We start from the raw sequence: 22,678 nt of genomic DNA on the forward strand, positions 1-22,678 counted from the left end.
TTACTCCCTTACCCAACTCTATACCATTCAGATAATAATCTGCCTTCCTGTTCTTACTCCCAAAGTGGATAACCTCACACTTATTCACATTAAACGCCATCTGCCAAGTATCTGCCCACTCATCCAGCCTATCCAAGTCACCCTGAATTCTCCTAACATCCTCATCACATGTCACACTGCCACCCAGCTTAGTATCATCAGCAAATTTGCTGATGCTATTCTCTATACCTTCATCCAAATCGTTAACGTAAATGGTAAACAGCTGTGGTCCCAATACCGAGCCCTGTGGCACCCCACTAGTCACCACCTGCCATTCTGAGAAACACCCATTCACCGCTACCCTTTGCTTTCTATCTGCCAACCAGTTTTCTATCCATGTCAATGCCTTCCCCCTGATGCCCTGAGCTTTGATTTCACCCACCAATCTTCTATGTGGGACCTTATCAAATGCCTTCTGAAAATCGAGGTACACTACATCCACTGGATCTCCCCCATCTAACTTCCTGGTTACATCCTCGAAAAACTCCAACAGATTAGTCAAGCATGATTTACCCTTGGTAAATCCATGCTGGCTCGGCCCAATCCTATCACTGCTATCTAGATATGCCACTATTTCATCCTTAATAATGGACTCTAGCATCTCTCCCACCACCGATGTCAGGCTGACAGGTCGATAGTTCTCTGTTTTCTCCCTCCCTCCTTTCTTAAAAAGTGGGATAACATTAGCCATTCTCCAATCCTCAGGAACTGATCCTGAATCTAAGGAACATTGGAAAATGATTACCAATACATCCGCAATTTCCAGAGCCACCTTCTTAGTACCCTAGGGTGCAGACCATCTGGACCTGGGGATTTGTCAGCCTTCAGTCCCATCAGTCTTCTCATCACCGTTTCCTTCCAAATGTCAATCTGTTTCATTTCCTCTGTTACCCTATGTCCTTGGCCCATCCATACATCTGGGAGATTGCTTGTGTCTTCCTTAGTGAAAACAGATCTAAAGTACTCATTAAATTCTTCTGCCATTTCTCTGTTTCCCATAACAATTTCACCCAATTCATTCTTTAAGGGTCCAACATTGTTCTTAACTATCTTCTTTCTCTTCACATACCTGAAAAAAAAAGCTTTTGCTATCTTCCTTTATATTCCTGGCTAGCTTGCGTTCGTACCTCATTTTTTCTCCCCGTATTGTCTTTTTAGTTAAGTTCTGTTGTTCCTTAAAAACTTCCCAATCATCTGTCCACCCACTCACCTTAGCTCTGTCATATTTCCTTTTTTTTAATGCTAGGCAGTCTCTGACTTCCTTTGTCAACCACTGAGGCCCCTTTCCCCCCTTTGAATCCTTCCTTTTCTGGGGGATGAACTGATTTTGCACCTTGTGCATTATTCCCAAGAATACCTGCCATTGCATTTCCACTGTCTTTTCTGCTAGGCTATCCGTCCAGTCAACTTTGGCCAGCTCCTCCCTCATGGCTCCATAGTTTCCCCTGTTCATCTGCAACACTGACACCTCCGAGCTGCCCTTATCCTTCTCAAATTGCAGATAAAAGCTTATCATATTGTGATCACTACCTCCTAAAGGCTCCTTTACTGCGAGATCGCTTATCAAATCCTGTTCATTACATAACACTAAATCCAGAATAGTCTTGTCCCTGGTTGGCTCTGGTACAAGCTGTTCCAAGAATGCATCCCGTAGGCACTCTACAAACTCCCTATCCTGTGGTCCAGCACCAACCTGATTCTCCCAGTTCACCTGCATGTTGAAATCCCCCATAACTACTGCGACATTACCTTTGCCACATGCAAGTATACCTTTGTACATTCATTTCCCAGGTCTGATCTCCCTGCAGCCATGTCTCCGTTATCCCAACAACATCATAGTTACCCATTCGCACCTGGGCTTCAAGCTCATCCGCCTTATTCCTGACACTTCGTGCATTCAGATATAGAATTTTTAACCCATTTCTCCTCTCTCTGTTTGAATTGCTGCCTATTGTGCTTAACCCAGCTCCCCGAACTCCCATCGGGCTATACGCCCCTAGAATTTTGTTGTCCTTCCTACATTTACTTATTCTTGCAACACATTTAACTCCATGTTCAGTCAGACCATCCCTCTCTACACGAGTCCTCCTTATCGCTTGTTCCGCCCCACCTTCCTCTACTACACACTTAATATTCCGGAACCGTGTAATCTCCACCTGTCCTTTATTCATCCTCTTGCTATCCTCTCTCACATTCTGGATCCCCACCCCCTGCAAATTTAGTTTAAACCCTCCCAAGAAGCTCTAGCAAACTTCCCTGCAAGAATGTTAGTACCGCTCCAGTTCAGGTGTAAACCGTCCCTTCGGAACAGATCCCACCTTCCCTGGAATAAGGCCCAATTATCCACAAACCTGAAGCCCTCCCTCCTGCACCATCCTCTCAGCCACGTATTAATTTTTATAATCCTCCTGTTCCTTGTCTCACTCGCACGTGGCACAGGTAGCAATCCTGAGATTGTTACCCTGGAGGTCCTGCTCTTCAGCTTCGCACCTAACTCCCTGAACTCCCTACGCAGGACCCCCTCACTCATCCTACCCATGTCATTGGTCCCTACATGGACCACAACATGTAGATCCTTGCCCTCCCTCTCGAGAATAAACTGCACCCGATCTGAGATGTCTCGGACCCCGGCACCAGGGAAGCAACATACCATCCGAGACTCCCGATCTTCCCCACAAAATCTCCTGTCCGCCCCCCTGACTATAGAATCCCCTATCACTACTGCTCTCTTCTCTTCCCTCCTCCCCTTCCTAGTCGCGGGTCCAACCTCAGTGCCAGAGACAGGACCACTGCAGCTTGTTCCTGGTAGGTCATCCCCACCAACAGTATCCAAAACAGTATACTTATTTTTGATGGAAACGGCCACTGGGGTGCTCTTCTCTCTCTGTCTGCTCCCCCTGCCTCTCTTGACTGTCACCCATTTGCCTACCTCCTTTCTTTTCGGTGTGACTGCCTCCCGATAACTCTTATCTATCTCTGCCTCTGCCTCCCGAATGATCCGTAGTTTATCCAGCTCCTGCTCCAATTCCCTAACTCGGTCTGATAGGAGCTGCAGCTGGATGCACCTATTGCAGGTGTGGTCATCAGGAACAACTGTGTTGACCCTGACCTCCCACATACTGCATACGGAGCACACCACTGCTCTAAGCGTCTCCCCCATTACCTGATCCCAGATTAGTCAGAATAAATGAAAAGCAGCCAAAGTCTTCTTGCCAAAGTCCTCTTGCGCCGAAGCCCGCTGAGCCAAAGCCCAGCACTCTGCTCCTGCGCACTCCGCTGCCCGCATCGACACTGCCCGCTCCTAAAAGTGGGTCGCTTTTTAAAGCCCGCGCTCGCCACTGACGTCACCCGCGCTCGCGCAGCTTTACCTTCCTCCTCAGGTATTTTCCAGGTAGGTCCGAGGGTCTTGGCCTACCTACAACGACTGATCCTCCGATCTCCAGTCGTATGTCGATCACAAGCACTCCTTACTCCCGCTCCTAAAAGTGGGTCGCTTTTTAAAGCCCGCGCTCGGCACTGACGTCACCCGCGCTCACGCAGCTTTACCTTCCTCCTCAGGTATTTTCCAGGTATTTGCTGGATCGATAATCAACCCACCCTTGTGGGCACAGGAGAGTTCAAACACCGAACTTCGGCCACTAGATCCTTTGTTTCGAACCTTCCATCTTCTTTCTTTCTCTCCATCTGACTGTCTGTCTCTGACTGTCTTTGCTTAAATAAAGCAAACTGCGAGCTATGTAAACGCAAGCTGTGAGCAAGTGTAAACACGCTGTAGAGTCAAATAGTTCCACCCCTCCCTCTCTCTCAGTAAGAATCAAACAGGAGCCGAGAAAGCCGGCGGCTGACGTCACTCAGGCAATCTCTCTTAAAATGACAAGAAACCTAGAGGTTCACCACACCACGATCAACCAATACCTTTTCCTTTAGTCTGAGAGAGTCCTTCTACTCAGTTCCTTCAGTAACACGATTGTAGTCTGTTTGATGTATCCACCGAGATTGCCCCTTCAGTCTCAGAGCCGTGGAGTGGTCAGTAACACCTAATATGGTCCTCTCCACCGAGGTCTGAGTTTCCCTCAATCGCAGTTCTTGGTCAGGACAAAATTCCCAGGTTCTAGGGTGGGATAGTCACTCCTCTCTGCAGGGTGGTTCTCTTCCTTGTAAGCCTGTTGTACCTGTGAATGTAATGCTTGGAAAATTTTGTTCAGTTGGCATATGTATTTCCCCATCTCTTCCCCGAGGGTATGCATATCCAATTTACCTGGTAGACTTTCTGGGAACAATGGTGCACAAGGTCTTGGTCCACAGGGTGTCCTCATGGGCCGTCCATAAATGATTTCAGCTGGTGACAACACTGTTTTCCCCTGTGGGGTGACCCTCATGTAGAATAGGTCTAACAGTGGGACCTTCAACCAAGTGAGTCCAGTCTCCGCTGTTAGTTTGGCCAATTTACTCTTCAGAGTGCCACTGACTCTTTCCACTAAGCCAACGGCCCGTGGGTGGTGTACACACTGGAATTGTTGCTTGATAGCTAGTTTGTTACACACCCCTTCGCTTGCTTTCGCCACAAAGTGTGGGCCATTGTCAGAGCTCAGCATCTCTGGCAGGCCGTACCTGGGAATTATATCCCGTAATAATACCTTCACAACAGTCATAACAGTATTATTGGTAGTTGGAATAGCTTCAATCCATCTATTAAATGCATCTATAATAACTAAGCAGCATCTATAGCAATGTACTCTAGGCAATTCAGTAACATCAACTTGTAGACACGAAAATGGTCAAGGGAGTCGTACCCGGTGTGCAGGGTGCAGGTTAACAACCATTCCCTCCTTTTCCAGGTGTGTGCAGAATTGATCAATATAGGTAAAAACTGTGTAGGAACACAAACCTGTTCCGCTGGGGTGATCCAGAAACCTCGGTCGGGGTCTTTCTGGCACCCCACCTGGAACCACAGCTTGCACTCCTCCTCAGAGGCGTCCCCCTGAAAAGTACGTACCTCCCACATGTCTGGCAAACTCGTTCTGCTTGAGTCATGGAGGATTGCTTGATGGGAACCCGAGGAGACTACAACTATCGAGGATTGTGCAGCACTTTTCGCTGTCTAATCTGCTGAAGCATTGAGTTTAGTGACCTGGTTGGACATGCGGGTGTGGGCCGCACATTTAATAATAGCCAAAACTCGAGGTAGCTGTTGAGCGGTGAGTAAGTTGTTTACAAAGGAGGCATTACTAATGGGGTGGCCAGAGCAAATCAGGAATCCCCATGTTCCCAGAGAGCCCGGTAGTCATGTACAACTCCAAATGCATAACGGGAGTCCGTGTAATTGTTCGCACTTTTATCTGTTGCTAGGATACAGGCACAAGTCAGAGCAAACGGCTCAGCCTTCTGGACGAGACAGCTGCTTCAAAAGAGGCCTGCTCAATTACTTCACTGTCAGTTACTATCGCATCATCAGAATATTGTTTCCCTGCTGGATCCACAAAAGGGCTTCCATTCTCATAAAACATTGCCTCGGACTTGAGGGGATATTGCAGAGTGGATGGGAGAGTCTGTCCTTCTTTCATGGTGATCCAGACGGGGGGCAGTTTTAGAAATTAACAAGCAAGGCCAATTTCATGGCCTGAGATTGCCCAGAGATGGGGTACAGCCTCTTGGGTTCGGTCAATATTAAAAGAGTGTCTTACCAGATGTCCTGTCTTCACCTGAGTCCTTCCAGTATCAGAGTTGGCATGCGGCCAAGTCTGGCCAGCCTCCCTTGGTGCTGGAGGCTTGTTTCATCAGGGTGTAGGCAAGGAACCCTAGGCTCTTTGGCTTGAACCCAAGGCAAACCCTCACGGTGGTATGGGGAACCACCTGTCCTGTCTGTCGCCAAAGGAAATCCAGATCTTCAGCCAGTAATGCACTGTTCTCTCTTCCTTTAACCTCTCTAATGTGACTGGGAACTTTGTCCCTAGAGGGGTGCATAATACTGGCTTTTCTCAATCCCCCTGGAATTCCACCTGTAGTGGCTGTGTATGTGAATACGTGCGTTCCGTGCCTTCGAACCCAGACAGAGTGATATTAGTGTTTGATAGCTGGAATCCATTTTCCGATATAATTTCCTGATTGAGAGTGGTTGTGGTTGCCGGCATATCAATCACAAACGGAATTGGAATTCCAGCAACTTGCAATGTTCCATCGGGCTCTTCCTGAGGGGTGGTACTCACGGCAGGAAGCATCCTTGCTTGTTAATTTGAAAATGGGTTGTTGTCCCCACCTGTCCCTTGGTAGGTTTTTGTTCCCATTTCTGATCCCCAGATATCGCCCTCTTGCGTCCTTCTTCCCACTGAACATCTTCACCTTTAATATTAGTTCCCTTCAGGGTTGATTGGGATTTGAAAGTCAGGTCCCAACAATATGTCAAAGCTTGTCACATTTGATTTTGGTCATTGTTAGGCCAATCCATATTATTTGTTTTAATCATGTTGGCTAACTTAGTTGGTAAGTATTGGAGCAGTAGGGAGTTAAACTGGGGGGACAGATTCCCATCTTTACAGGCTTGGTCAGAAGTTGTTCAGTCCTCAGATGGGGTCAGCAATCAAATGGCTGAGCATGGTGCGATGAATGTGCTGAGCTGTGTATATCACAATGCAAGAAGCATCGTAGGAAAGCCAGATGAGCTCAGGGCAGGGAATTACGATATTGTAGCCATGATTGGGACTTGGTTGCACCCAATAGTCTGAGGGATTTCGAGGAACAAATTTTTCGAGAAATCGCAGACCATGCCAAGAAACAAAGCTTGATGCAGTAAGTGATTTTAACTTTCCATATATTGACTAGGTCTCCCAGAATGTAAAAGGACTAAATGGGGTAAAGTTTGTCAAATGTGCCCTTAATCAGTGCGTAGGAATCCCGACGTAGAAGTGTGCAATAAGCTGTTAGGAAATGATCCAGGGCTGATGACAGAAATTAGTGATCATAATGCCATGAGATTCAAAAGTAAATATGGAAAAAGAGAGGTCTGGACCATGGATTGATATTCTAAATTGGAGAAAGGTCAATTTTGATGGTATCAGAAAGGATCTGACAAGTGTGGTTTGGGACAGGCTGTTTTTTGGCCAAGGAGTACTTGGTAAGTGTGAGGCCTTCAGAAGTGAAATTTTGAGGGTGTTGAGTTTGTATGTGCCTGTAAAAATAAAAGTTGAAAGGTAAATGGTGCAGGGAACCTTGGTTTTCAAGAGATATTGAGGCCCCGGATATTTTATTCTTCTGAATGCCTCAGACAGTTGGGTGCTACCAAGACTCATTAATGGCTACAAATCATAAATCCATGCGAGCTCATCTGACTTTTTTTTTGTCATCTTCTGTTGGTTTCTAAAAGCTTCCCAATAGTTTTTGCTCTTTTGTTTGCTCTCTCTTTGGTCTTTATGTTGGTTTTGGCTTCTCATTTCAGCCATGGTTGTGTCATTCTGCCTTTCCAATGCTTCCGCTTCTTTGGGATGTATCGATCACTCAGCTCCCGAATTGCTCCCAGAAACTCCAGCCATTGCTGCTCTGTTGTCACTCCTACCTTTCCCCTTACAAGTTTGGCCAGCTTCTCTGTCATAGAAACATGGAGAAGTTCAGTACAGAAACAGGCTATTTGGCCCACCTAGTCAATGCTGAGAACACATTTAAGCTGTCTAATGCAACTACTTGCACTTGGTCAATCACCCTTCATGGCCCTACCATCCAAGTACCTATCAAACTTCTCTTATTGTTGAAACTGGGCTTATATTCACCACTTTTGCTGGCATCTCATTCCACACTCTCACGACCATTTCATTAAAGAGCTTTCCCAAATGTTCCCGTTAAATTTTCACCTTCCCCACTTACCCATGACCTCTGGTTATCATCCTACCCAACCTCAGTGGAAAAAGCTGTTTGCATTTACCCTATCTATACCCTCATAATTCTAACAGATCCTCAAAGCAATGTATAATTTACTTTCTGATGTTTAGACCCTTTTTTAGGGCTATAAAGTGATCATGTGGATAGCCAGAGGTTTTACCCCCAGGGTTGAAATGACTAACACGAGGGGGCATAGTTTTAAGGTGCTTGGAAATAGTTACCGAGGGGATGGCAAGGGTAAGTTTTTTACTTAGAAAATAGTGTGTGTGTGTAATCCACTGCCAGCAGTGGTGGTTGAGGCAGATACAATAGGGTTTTTTAACAGCCTCTTACATAGGCACATGGAGCTTAGAGAAATAGAGGGCTCTGTGCTAGGGAAATTCTAGGCAGTTTCTAGAGTAAGTTACGTGGTTGGCACAACATTATAGGCTGAATGGCCTGGAATATGATGTAGATTTCTATGCTCAATGATCTATATTGAACAGTGAAATAACATCTCTTCTTTAATCTGTACAGGGTCCACGATTTTAATGTGGCTTTTTCACACTCCAATAGAACCTTTGTCCATCTCCTGAGTAAATAGAGATGAAAACATATTTAAGATCTCCCCATCTGCTTTGGTTCCATACGTGGATTGCCATTCTGGTCTTACAGAGAACCAACTTTGTGCCTTAAAATCCTTTTGCTCTTAATCTATCTCTGGAATCCCTGATGATTAATCTTTTCTGCAATGGCAACCTCATGCCTGCTTTTAGCCATCCTGATTTATCTCTTATGTGTTCTCTTGTATTTTTTATACTTCATAAGAACCTGCCTGCCTATCCCTGTTAAGAAACTCCATTTTGTGTTTCACCAGGATCTCAATATCTCTTGAAATCCAAGGTTCCCTACAGTTTCTATCTTTACCTTTTATTCTGACAAGCACATACCCACTTTGTACTTTCAGAATTTCACTTTGAAGGCCTCCCACTTACCAAGCACACCTTTGCCATAAAGCAGCCTGTCCCAGTCCACAGTTGCCAGATCCTAGTGTCATAATTCCAGGTGTTGATCCATTCCCTGAACACATCCGCCTTTCCTATCACGCTCCTTACATTGAGATATACAGGGTTCAGCATATTCACTGCACCATGCTCAACGTTTTTCATTCCTGACCTTGTCTGAGGTCTGAACAACATCTGTCTCCACAACACCTCCTCTATCTGTTCTGTCATTCCCCCTGGGACGTTAGTTGAACCCCCCCTACCCCCACCCCCCACCATGCAGCTCTATCACCCCTTTGGCTTTCATCTCCCAGATCAATAAAAAGGAGGTGCATACAGGCAGATAGGAACAAATGGGATACTTATGAGATACAGGAAATTCAAGTGAACACTGATGAAAGAAGGCATGAGGTTGCCCCAGCAGACAAGGTGAAGGAGAATCCTCATGGATTCTGCAGATATGTTAAGAGCAAAAAGATTGCAAGGATGAAAATTAATCCTTTACAAAATCAGAATGGTAATCCGTATGAGGAGACAAAATAGATGGGGGAGATTTTTTCTGCATTCGTATTTACTCAGGAGATGGACACAGAGTCTGTAGAAGTGAGGCAAAGCCGCATCAACTTCATGGACACTGTACAGATTACAGAGGTGGAGGTGTTTGCTGTCCTAAGGCAAATTACCATGGGTAAATGCCCAGGGCCTGACAAGTTGTTCCCCGGGAATCTGCGGAAGATAAGTGCAGAAATTGTTGGGGCTCAAGCACAGATACTTAAATCATCCTTAGTAACCGGTGAGGCACTGGAGAATTGGAGGACAACCAATGTTGTTCCGCTGTTCAAGAAAGGCTCTAAAATAAACTAAGAAATTGTACATTGATGAGCTTGACATCAGTAGGGGGAAAGTTATTCTAACGTATGTGCAGGAACCTGATATGTAAGTATTTGGATAGATGTGGACTGATTAAGGATAGAGAGCATGTCTTTGTGCATGGTAGGTCATGTCTAACCAATAATAGAGTTTCTTGAGGAAGTTATCAGGAAAGTGGATGAAGGCAAGGCTGCTGATGTTGTCTACATGGACTTTAGCAAGGCTCTTGACAAAGTCTCAAATTGGAGGTTGGTCAAGAAGGTTCAGTCACTCAGCATTCAAGATGAGATAGTAAATTGGACGAGACACTGTCTTTGGGAGAAGCTAGAGTGTGGTAGCAGATGGTTGCCTCTCTGACTGGAGGCCTGTGACTAGTTGTGTGCCAGAGGGATCAGTGATGGATCTGTTGTTGTTTGTCATCTATATGAGTAATCTGGATGTTAACATGGTCAGCTGGATCAGCAAATTTGACACTAAGATTGGGGTGTAGTGGACAGCGAGGAGGACTATCATGGCTTACAGTGCGATCTGGACCAGGTAGAAAGATGGTTTGAGAAATGGAAAATGGAATTTAATGGAGACAAGTGTGAGGTGTTGCACTTTGGTAGGACCTATCAGGGTAGGTCTTACACAGTGACTGGTTGGGCATGGAGGAGTGTTGTAGAGGAAAGGAATCTGGGATCACTGAAAGTGGTGTCACAGTTCAATAGGGACGGAATGAAAGATTTTTGTCACATTGGCCTTCATAAACCAAAGTACTGAGTACAGCAGATGGATGTCATGTTGGCTTTGTACAAGACATTTGTGAGGCCTAATTTGGAGTATTGTGTGCAGTTTTGGTCTCCAATCTACAGGAAAGATGTAAAAGAGGTTGAAAGAGTTCAGAGAAAATTCACAAGGTCTAGAGGACTTGGGTTGTAAGAGATTGAACAGGTCAGTACTTTATTCCTTGGAAGGTAGAAGATTAAGGGGAGATTTGATGGAGGTATACCACAATGATGAGGGTAAAAGAGGGTAAATTCAAGCTGGCTTTTTCCACTGAGATGGAGTGGGACTAAAACCAGAGGCCATGGGTTAAGGGTGAAAGGTGAAAGATTAAGGGGGACATGAGGGGAAACTTCTTCACGCAGACTGTCATCCAGGTGAGGAATGAACAGACAGCCCAACAGGTGCATGCGAGCTCATTTTCAACATCTAAGAGGTTTGTGTAGGTACTTGGATGGTAGGTGTACGGGAGTAGACAGTTTAAATAGTTCAACACAAACTAGATGGGCCAAAGGGCTTGTTTCTGTGTTGTACTTTTCAATGTCTATGACAAGAACCTTAAATAATAATAACATTCACTTGAATTCCTTTTAACAGCTGTGCAGACCAACCATACATCTGAGTAGGAGATACTTACATGGTGTTAAAACTGTGGCACTTTAAATTAACAGTACATAAAAGAAAATCCCAGCTGTACGTCAACAAAGGCTATTTGCGTGAGAGTATTTCAGTTACTGTGGGGCCAGGCACCCATACAGCTCAGTGGGAGCAGTGAATAATACCAATGGAGAGAGTCAAACTGAGCCAGGGCACATATTGGAGACGGCAGAAATGCCCCGTTCTTACAGAGACAGGAAGAGCATCAGGGAATTTGATGGTCATTCCAGATACCAGCACTGTGCCCAGTCAGAAGATGATTTCTCTCTCCAACTTGGGTTGAAACTCACTGTAACAGATCACACGTTAGCAACTGAAGTGATCTCATCTGTAATGTTGTCTTTCATCCATTGATGGATTTTGTAAATCTTTTTACAGGTTAGAAATTTGAAGGAATTCGTCTACAGGAATCTCAAACACAACACACCAGTTTTGCTGTCTCTGTCCAGATATTTAAGAAGTGGAGCAAGGGATTCATTCAACCAGCCTTGCTGCTCAGATTGTGGGCAGGGATTCACTCTGTCATCTGACCGACTGGCATGCATGTCATTTTACACGGGGAGAGGACGTTCACCTGCTCAGACAGTGGGAATGGATTCACTCGGTCGTTTCAACTGAAGGTACATCAGTGAGTTCACACTGGGACAAGGCTATTTCACCTGTTCTGTGTGTGAGAAGGGATTCAGTCGGTCTTCCCACCTGTGGACACACCAGTCAGTTCACACTGGCCAGAGGCTGGTCATCTGCTGAATTTGTGGGGAAGGATTCACGCGATCATCTGACCTAATGGCTCACCAACGAGTTCACACCGGGGAGCGGCCATTCATCTGCTCAGACTGTGGGAGGGGATTCACTCAGTCATCCCAACTGAAGATACACCAGCGAGTTCACACAGGAGAGAGACCATTCACCTGCCCAGACTGTGGGAAGGGATTTACTCGGTCATTTGATCTGCAGGTACATCAGCGAGTTCACACGGGGGAGAGACCGTTCACCTGTTCTGACTGTGGGAAGGGATTCCCTTGCTCATCTGACCTTAATAAACACCAGCGAGTTCATACCAGGGAGAGGCCATTCACCTGCTTGGAATGTGGGAAGGGATTCACTGGCTCATCCCAACTGAAGGTACATCAGAGAGTCCACACAGGCGAGAGGCCATTCACCTGCTCCGTCTGTGGGAGAGGATTCACTCAGTCATCCGATCTACTGGTACACCAGCGAGTTCACACTGGGGAGAGGCCGTTCACCTGCTCAGATTGTGGGAAGGGATTCACTCGGTCATCCAAACTACTGGTACACCAGCAAGTTCACACCGGGGAGAGGCCTTTCACCTGCTTGGACTGTGGAAAAGGATTCACTTGCTCATCCCAACTGAAGGTACATCAGCGAGTTCACACTGGGGAGTGGCCATTCAACTGCTCGGACTGTGGGAAAGGATTCACTTGCTCGTCTAAACTGATGGTACATCAGAGAGTTCACACTGGAGAGAGGCCGTTCACCTGCTCAGACTGTGGGAAGGGATTCACTTGCTCATCCCAACTGAAGGTACATCAGAGAGGTCACACTGAGGAGAGGCCGTTCACCTGCTCAGACTGTGGGAAGGGATTCACTTTTTCATCGCAGCTACTGAGGCACCAGTCATTTCACACTGGGGAGAGACCTTTCACCTGCTCAGACTGTGGGAAGGGATTCACTGAGTCATACAAACTAAAGGCGCACCAGTCAGTTCACACTGGGGAGAGGCCGTCCACCTGCTCAGACTGTGGGAAGGGATTCACTCGGTCATCCGAACTACTGGTACACCAGCGAGTTCACACCGGGGAGTGGCCTTTCACCTGCTTGGACTGTGGGAAGGGATTCACTTGTTCATCTAAGCTGAAGGTACATCAGCGAGTTCACACTGGGGAGAGGCCGTTCACCTGCTCAGACTGTGGGAAGGGATTCACTCAGTCATCTAAGCTGAAGGTACATCAGCGAGTTCACACTGGGGAGAGGCCATTCATCTGCTCAGACTGTGGGAAGGGATTCACTTGTTCATCTAAGCTGAAGGTACATCAGCGAGTTCACACTGGGGAGAGGCCATTCATGTGCTGAGACTGTGGGAAAGGATTCAGTCGGTCATCTTAACTACGGAGACACCAGCAATTTCACACTGGGTAGAGGCCGATCACCAGCTCAGACTTTCGGAAAAGATTCTTTCAGTCAAATCAACCAAATGTGCATCATTGAGTTCACACTGGTGAGAGGCCGTTCACCTGCTGTGAATGTGGGAAGCAATTTACTCAGTCATTAAACCTCATGTAACTCTTGCTTTGAATAACAGATTTATATAGGGGGTGATAGACCCCTGGCCCAGCCAAATGTAAGGAATCTCGTTTGGGTGGTTGCTATGTGATGACCCCTGTTACAAATCAGTACCCCGAAATAACAAATGGTACACAATATGTGATTAAACAATTGAGCTTTATAATTCTTACTTTGACGATATAGTTAGTGAAATAGACCAAAAGAAAAGAGAAAGGGCTCACTCTCACCATTCGAGTTTTCTCATCTCTCCCCATCAAAAGACCACGAAAATCTCTCTTTCAGACTCACAAGAAAGAACATTGCTGTCATTGGATAGCCTTGCACTCCAAACCCTTTTATCTCTAGTTGTAACCTAAACAATGCTGCTACATAGAAACCTTTACCTCAGCAGTGAAAAATTACATAGAGGCCATTACATTAGCAGTGAAACCTTACAGCATGTTACACTTATGACACACTACCGAGTTCACACTGGGGAGAAAGTTTCAATAAGCTTCATGCTGGATATTTGTCTATCACCGTTGCTGAATGCCGATCGTAGTGAATCTCCTTATTCAGGGCTCATTTCCCCATTATGGGTAATTTTCCCTGCTTCTTAAGATAACACCACTGTCCTCTAAAGACTGAAAGCGGAATGGGAAACAAAGCAGTGTCAGAAGCCAGAGGTGGGTCTGCACAGGGCAGAGTTTGGGGTTCTGGATGATGTTTGGTGTAAGAACGTATGACCAGGAGAAGGGAATCAGCAGGGCGTGGCAACGAATGAGAGAGTAGCAACATTTGGAAGCTGATTGACAGAGAAAATCTTTTGGTTGTCTGATAATACAAACAATAGCTGTGGTGTTGTGCTTCGCTGGTCAAGGGACATTTGTGTGTTGGGAATGGTTTTATCTATTGAGGGAGTTGTTCCTGCTTATTCATCCTGTAATATTATATCCAGATAATTATTATGGATTGTCCAATATGACATAATGTATTGATTATCATATAATTTGTTAGATTTTAACTCTAAAACTGGATCAGGCTTGAATTTATGGTGCCTTGATGAAGTGATGGAGGTCATTCATGAGTTTGTATTTTAAAGCAAGATGTTGGTGAATGATACTTAGAACTTCATTGTACCTGCACAAGTGATCAGATTGAGTTCAACTGCTGCAGAATCCTGGAATATGTTGGACTGTGTCTAGTTTCTCTTGGCATTTGCTGCATTTACTGCTTTGTTTTTTTTTTGTATTTCGTGTATTTTTGATTTTTTTTCATTTTGTTAACCACCTTGTCCTGTATTTCTGCAAGGAACCCCTCTGTTTCTGGGAAGAAGTTTCGAACTCTCAGTGGAGTGCTCGATGCTTCCTTGTCAACATCTCATCTGCTCAGATTGTTGGGATGTCTCCCATGGAGGGTCATACTCATTCCAATGGTTAATGCTTTCTTCCATAGTGGTAATTCATTTTTCTGAGTTGGCCTTTCATTTAAGTTTTCTGGTCTGTAATTCTTATCACGATTGCATATACACACATGGAGTGCTGAATCCTGTTCATTTTTGATGAAAATATATACTTAGTTTTATCTGACTGTTGTGTGATTTTTTATCATGTGTGTTATATCTCTTCCTCCTTCTGTCCAAGCTGGTGTTAATCTAAGTGGGTTTGGGTGTAAATAGTCTTTTCTAATGTTTTCTAAAGTTCTTATTTATCTTTGTAAATTCTACTGATTGAAATGGGACCAAGATATCTTTGTAAAAAATAATTCAATGTCAGTGTTGATGAAAGTGTTTATTGCCTTTGTTGTGTTTGTTAACTATTGAGCTCTGACAGGTTTTTTTAAAGCCTTGAACTAAATTTTTCAAAGGTTTTCCTATTTTGCACTACTTCCTATTTTCTTTGCTTCTTGATATTCCAGATACGTGGGTATCAAGAGTCCTGATAAGGGGTCTTGGCCCAAAAATTTGATTCCCATCCTTAGATGCTGCCTGACATGCTGAGCCCCTCCAGCACTTTGTGTGTATTACTCTAGATTTCTAGCATCTTCAGGTCCTCCTGTTTCCCAGATACTTACATGTTTCTTGAAAGGACAAGCCAGGAACAAGCTGGCCATGGGGTTGCATGGCCCTGTTGTTAAAATATTCAATAAAATCATTAGAAAGAGATGGCATAGTGTTGGGAGTTGTAGAATCTGTGGGTAGAATTAAGAAACAGCAAATGTAAAAAAAAAATCCCTGATGGGAATTGTATAGAGACCTCCAAACAGTAGTAAGTATGTGGTCCACAAATCAGAATGGGAGATAGAAAATGCCTGTCAAAAGGGCAATATTTATGGGGGATTGTCATGTAGGTGATTTGGAAAATTAGGATGGGGTAGGTCTCAGGAGGAAGAACTCCTAGAATGCCTACGAGATGCTTTTTGGAGCAGCTCGTGGTTGAGGCCACTTGGGGATCAGCTATTCTGGATTGGGTGTTGTAATGAACTGGAATTAATTAGGTCACTCAGGTTCAAAGAACCCTTAGGGGCAAGTGATCTTAATGTGATCAAATTCACCCCGACATTAGAGAAGGAGAAGCTAAAGTCAGATGTGGAATACAGAGAATTAGAGAGGCATGAGAGAAAAATTGGTCAAAATTGATTTGAAAAGAACACAGGCAAGGTTGAAAACAGAGCAGCAATGGCTGGAATTTCTGGAAGCAATTCGGAAGGCACAGGATATACACATTACAAAGAGGAAGTAGTATTCTAAAGGTAAGGTGACAAAACCGTGGCTGATAAGAGAAACCAAAGACAACATAAAAACCAAAGAGATGGCTTAGAGCAAAAATTACTAGGAAGCTAGATGATTGGGAAGCTTTTAAGAACAAACAGAATGCAACTAAAATAATTAAGAAGGAAAAGATGGAATACATAGATGAGCTAGCCAGCAATATTAAAGAGGATACCAATTTTTTCTTCAGGTACATATAGTGTAAACGAGAGGCTGAAGTGGATATCAGACCTGGGAAAAATGATGCTGGAGAGGTAGTAATGGGGTGGGTGCGGAAGGTGATGGCAGATGAACTGAATAAGTATTGTGCATCACTCTTATCTGTCGAAGACACTTGCAGGAATATGGAAGTCCCAATTGTTAGTGGTCAGAATGTTTAAAGTTATGTTACCCGGGAGAAGGTTCTTGGGAAACAGATAGTCTGAAGGTAAATAGGTCACCTGGATCAGGTGGTACACCAACCGGAGATGGCTGAAGAGATATGAAGACATTAGCAATGATCTTTCGAGAATCGTTAAGGAAATTTTCAGAAGTTTTCTGATGACTCTGCCATAGTTGGATGCATCAGCAAGGGAGATGAGGCTGAGTACAGGGCTACAGTGGGAAACTTTGTCACATGGTGTGAGCAGAATCATCTGCAGCTTAATGTGAAAAAGACTAAGGAGCTGGCGGTGGACCTGAGGAGGGCTAAGGCACCGGTGACCCGTTTCCATCCAAGGGGTCAGTGTGGACCTGGGGATATGAATTGAAAATAAACTGGACTGATCAAAGAACACTGAGGCTGTCTACAAGAAGGGTCAGAGCCGTCTCTATATCATGAGGAGACTGAGGTCCTTTAATATCTGCTGGACGATGCTGAGGATGTTCTACGAGTCTGTAGTGGCCAGTGCTATCATGTTTGCTGTTGTGTGCTGGGGCAGCAGGCTGAGGGTAGCAGACACCAACAAAATCAACAAACTCATTCGTAAGGCCAGTGATGTTGTGGAGGTGGAACTGGACACTCTGACGGTGGTATCTGAAAGGAGGATGCTGTCCAAGTTGCATGCCATCTTGGACAATGACTCCCATCCACTCCATAATGTACCGGTTAGGCACAGGAGTACATTCAGCCAGAGACTCATTCCACCGAGATGTAACACTGAGCGTCATAGGAAGTCATTCCTGCCTGTGGCCATCAAACTTTACAACTCCTCCCTCGGAGGGTCAGACACCCTGAGCCAATGGGCTGGTCCTGGACTAATTTCCACTTTGCATAATTTACTTACTATTATTTAATTATTTATGGTTTTATATTGATATATCTCTACACTATTCTTGTTGGTGTGACTGTAACGAAACCCAATTTCCCTTGGGATCAATAAAGTATGCCTGTCTGTCTGTCATTATATCCCAAGAAGTTTCTTCCTTCACTGCTCCCCCTCTCTCAGTTTTTGCCCATTCTTCAAATTTGTCTGTCCTGCTGCAGTCGCATTGCTTCCCCAGCAGTAATAACGCCTCCACCTATCTTTGAATCACCCGCAAACCTTGCCACAAAGCCAGCAATTCCATTATCCAAATCATTGACAAATAATGTGAAAAGCAGCGGACCGATTACTGCCCCATGAAGACCACTAGTCACTGCTAGCCTATCAGAAAAGGCTCCTTTAATTCCCACTCGCTCCCTCTTGCTGTCAGCCATTCTTCCTATCCATGCCAGTATATCTACTGATTTTTAGCCTGTTAAACAGTCTCATGTGTGACACCTTATCAGATGCCTTCTGAAAACCCAAGTAAATGATATCCACTGCCTCTCGGTTGTCCATCATGCTTATGACTTCCTCGAAGAACTCTAACAGATTTGTCAGGCAAGATTTCCCTGTACAGAAGCTATGCTGGCTTTGACTTATTTTATCATTAGTCTCCGAGTACCCCAAAACCTCATCTCTAATAATAGACTCAAACACTTCCCCAGCATGAGGTGAGGCTAACTGGACTATGATTTGCTTTCCTTTGCCTTCCTCCCTTCTCAAATAGTCGATTGTCATTTGCAATCTTCCTGTTCTCCGGGACCATGCCAGAAGCAAGTGATTCTTGGCAGGTCATGACCAGTGCTGGGTAAATCTACTCTGCACCCTTTCTATCATGTCCACATCCTTCCTGTAGTGAGGCAACCAGAATTTAGCAAATTACTCCAAGTGGGGTCTGACCAGGGCACTGTATACCTGCAACATTTCCAATCGGCGCTGAAACTAAATCCCACGGAAGGCCAATGCACCGTATGCCTTCTTAATCACAGAGTCAACCTGCATAGCAGCTTTGAGTGTCCAATGGACTCGGACCCCCAAGATTCCTCTGATCCTCCACATTGCCATGAGTCCTACCATTATTGCTATATTCTGCCATCATATTTGACCTACCAAAATGAACCACCTCACACTTTTCTGGGCTGAACTCCATTTGCCACTTCTCAGCCCAGTTTTGCAGCCTATCAATATCCCGCTGTAACCTTTGACAGCCATCCACACTATCCAGAACATCCCCAACTTTTGTGTTACCAGCAAATTTACTAACCTATCCCTCCACTTCCTCATCCATGTTATTTATAAACATCACGAAGAGTTGGGGTCCGAGAGCAGATCCCTGAGGTGCTCCACTGGTGACCGACCTCCATGCAGAATATGACCCAACTACAACCACTCTTTGCCTTCTGTGGGGAAACCACTTCTGGATCCAGAAAGCAATGTCCTCTTGGATCCCATGCCTGCTTACATTCTCAATAAACCTTGTTAAAGATCATCTGAAAATCCAAGCCAAAAACATCCGTTGCTTCTGCTTTATCTATCTTGCCTGTTATTTCCTCAAAGTATTCCAAGTGATTTGTCAGACACTATTTTCTCTAAAGGAATCCTGCTGACTTTGGCCTATTTCTTCATGCATCCCCAATTACAGTACCCCAAAACACTCACCCTTAATACACTCTAACGTCTTCCTGACCACTGAGGTCAGACTAACTGTCCTACAATTTTCTTTCTTCTGCCCTCCCTCACTTCTTAAAGAGTGGAGTGATATTTGCAACTTTCCAGTTTGCCAGAACCGTTCCAAAATCTAGTGATTCGTGATAGATCATTACTCATTACTTTAAGAGAAAACTTAGGGGGAGCTTCTTCATTCAGGGTCGGGGAGAGTGTGCAGCGAGCTGCCAGAGCAAGTGGCAGGGACGATTTCAACCTTTAAGAGAAGTTTGCTTATGTTCATGGATGAGAAGTATATGGAGGGCTATGGTCCAGGTGGAAGTTGTTGGAACTCGGCAGATTAATGCTTTAGGATGGACAAGATTTTTCTGTGCTGTAGTATTCTATGACTATAATGCCTTCACAATCTCTTCAGCTGCCTCTTTCCGCACCCTGGTGTGTTCACTTTCAGGCTTTTCAGCTTCCAAAACACGTTCTCTCCTTTGTAAAAACAGTGGGTGGCTTCCATCTGCAGGAGAATTGGGAAAGTCAGATTGGTGTGAGATCACAAGAGAGGGAATGTATTGAATGCTTAAGAAAATGGATTTTTAGAGCAGCTGATGGTTGAGCCTACTCGGGGAACTGCCATCTTATATTGGGTGTCGTGCAATAACTCAGATCTTATTAGGGAGGTTAATGTAAAGGAACCATCAGAAGGCAGTGATCATAATGATTGAATTCCTACTGCAGTTTGTGAGGGAGAAACATAGGTCACATACATAGTATCACAATGGAATAAAGGGAATTACAGAGGCATGAGAGAGGTGATTCCCCAGATGGATTTGAGAAGGATACTGGTGGGGATGACGTCAAAGCAGAAGTGGCTGACGTTTCTGGGAATAGTTCATAATGTACAGAATAGGTCATAATGTCTCGCAGTAGTAGTTCACAAACGGCGGGGCTAGGCTACCGTGGCTGACAAAGGAAGTTATGGACTGTATAAAAGCCAAGGAAAGTGCTTTTCAGGTAGCAGAAGTGAGTAGGAAGTTAGATAATTGGGTAGCTTTGAAAATCCAACAACAGGCAACTGCAAAAAGCTATATGAAGGGGAAAGGTGAAATATCAGAGCAAACTAGACAATAATATACACCATTATAAAAATGCGAAAGGGAGGTGATAGTTTATTTTGGACATCTGGAAAATGATGCTCATGAGGTGGAAATGCGGAAGAGCTGGTAGATGAACTTGATAGGTATTTTGCATCTGTCTTCTCTGTGGAAGACACAGCAGTGTGCCAGAGATCCGTGAGTGTCAGGGAGCAGGAGTGAATGTCATTGTTATTACAAAGGAAAACGTGCGAGGCAAACTCAGGTTCTTAAAGTGTATAAGACACCTGGACCAGAAGAAGTACATCATAGAGTCCTGTGTAACGTTTTAGAAACAAACCAGCAGCAATACAGTTTACACCGGAGTCTGGTTTTGATGTTAAAATCATTATCTTTATTAGTAACTACTTATAATATTTTAAGTTAAACAAATTAAACAAACGTTAACAGTGTTATGCGTATAAATATGGGTAAATATAACTCCTAAACTATCGAGCCTGGGGGATCAAGGCTTAGAGTCTGGAAATGGTAACGTAGGAAAGTTCAGTAATCGGAGGAATAAATGATCAGAGAGAGAGATATTTGTAGTCCAGGGTAATTGTAGAGCGAAGGCAATTACGTCGAATTCCACAGGTAAACGCAAACTGTCGTCGAAGATTTTGTTCGTTGAATCGATCCAAAATCCACTTAGATATATCAGACGAATGTCGTCTTCAAGTGACTACCACATAACATATCCAGGTAAGGGTTAACTTCAAGTGGTCCCACATTACATTCCTAAATCTACTCCTTTGGATTATACGAAGTGACAGACACACATTCTGGAGCAAACCTTGCCCTGGCAGTTCTAAATAAAAGTCTTACTCAGACTACGAGAGTAGCTGTTCTGTCTCCCTCGTTCCGACTGTGTGTGTGTGTCTCATATCTATCCATATATATCGCTCTCTCTAAATCTCTATCTCGCTCTCTCTCTCTCTGAGCTGAGAAAGCTGCCGGCTGACGTCACTGTTAGTCCCGCCTCACTCAGGAACTTTCTTAAAGTGACAGTCCACAGCAAACGAAACCGAGGGATTCGTAACACCTGAGAGAGGCTGCTGAAGAGATAACAGATGCAATGGTCATGACCTGTCAAAAATCACCTGACAAGGGGTCCCTTGCAGAAATACACATCAATGTGGTCAACAAAAGGAAAGAAAAATCGAAAGTACATGAAATACAAACAATAAGGCAGTAAGTAATTTTTACACTCGGTTGATGTGACTGTAACGAAACCCGATTTCCCTCGGGATCAATAAAGTATGTCTGTCTGTCTGTCTATGTAGAAAATGCCAAAAGAAATCAGACACAATCCAACACATTTCAGGACCCTACAGCAGTTTAATTCAATCTGATTAATTACAAAGGTACAATCAGTGGCAAATATGATTCACCAAAACCTTGCTTTAAAATACAAACGCATGAATGCCCTCATCACTTCATCGAGGCACCGTAAGTTCAAGCCTGATCCACCTTTAGAGTCAAAATCTTACAAATTATATGATAATCAATACATTATATCAGATAGGACAATCTATAATAACCATCTGGATATAATATTACAGGATAAACAAGCAGGAACAACTCCCTCAATAGACAAAACCATTCCCAACACACACACGTTCCTCGGCCAGTGCAGCGCCTCACAACAGGAATTGTTTGTGTCATCAGTCAGATAACTGAATTATTTTCTCTGTCATCTTCCAAATGTTGCTAATCTGTCATTCATTGCCACACCCTGTTGCTGATTCCCTTCTCCTCATCATACGTTCTTACCCCGACCATCGTCCAGAGCCTCAAATACAGCCCTGTGTGGACCCGCCTCTGGTTTCTGACCCTGCTCCGTTGAACATCCAACTAATGGTTTCCCATTCTGCTTTCAGTGTTTAGAGGACAGTGGTGTTTTCTAACAACCCTTTAGAAGCAGGGAAAATGACCCATAATGTGGAAATGAGCCCTGAATAGGGAGGTTAACAACCAATGCCATTCTTCCTCAGCCCAGAGATTTGAGGGGCGAAGAACATCTCAGACAGAACTGCAGTCAGCTCGACTTCTTCAGTCTGCAGAAAATTCAAGGGAAACCTCTTCACCCACAGAGTGGTGACAGGAACCACTCCCACAGGGAGAGTGACAGATGAACAACAGGGGAGGATTTAAAAGGACTGTTGCAAACAGTATCACTGGCAGGATCAGCTGGCATGAGTTAACTCTCTACTGTACACTAGGTGTGTTATAAATTCAGTAAATACCGGAGACAGTTTAAAATAGAGCTGATTTATTTGTCACTGATCCAGTCGCAGTAAAGGTGAATATGCAGCAGAAGGAACTCCTTCCATGCCAGTGACCAGGGTGCAGAACTGGGTATGG

The 22,678-nt window shown here is 44.5% G+C and overlaps 1 protein-coding gene and 1 long non-coding RNA gene across 2 annotated transcripts in view; one reads left to right on the top strand and one right to left on the bottom strand.

Moving 5' to 3' along the window:
- Window positions 1-22,678, bottom strand: part of LOC140722301 (uncharacterized) — a 1,042,646-nt gene that overhangs the window by 810,100 nt on the left and 209,868 nt on the right. The gene's annotated exons all lie outside the window — the stretch shown is intronic.
- The window catches only part of LOC140722307 (uncharacterized), a 141,716-nt gene that overhangs the window by 5,272 nt on the left and 113,766 nt on the right, over window positions 1-22,678 (top strand). The window contains exon 3 of the mRNA XM_073037094.1: window positions 11,562-12,820. Coding sequence (XP_072893195.1) covers window positions 11,970-12,820 — 851 coding nt within the window. The 5' untranslated portion in view covers window positions 11,562-11,969. The remainder of the gene's footprint in view (window positions 1-11,561; window positions 12,821-22,678) is intronic.

Source organism: Hemitrygon akajei, unplaced genomic scaffold (genome assembly GCF_048418815.1).
Source record: "Hemitrygon akajei unplaced genomic scaffold, sHemAka1.3 Scf000074, whole genome shotgun sequence".
Lineage (NCBI taxonomy): Eukaryota > Metazoa > Chordata > Chondrichthyes > Myliobatiformes > Dasyatidae > Hemitrygon > Hemitrygon akajei.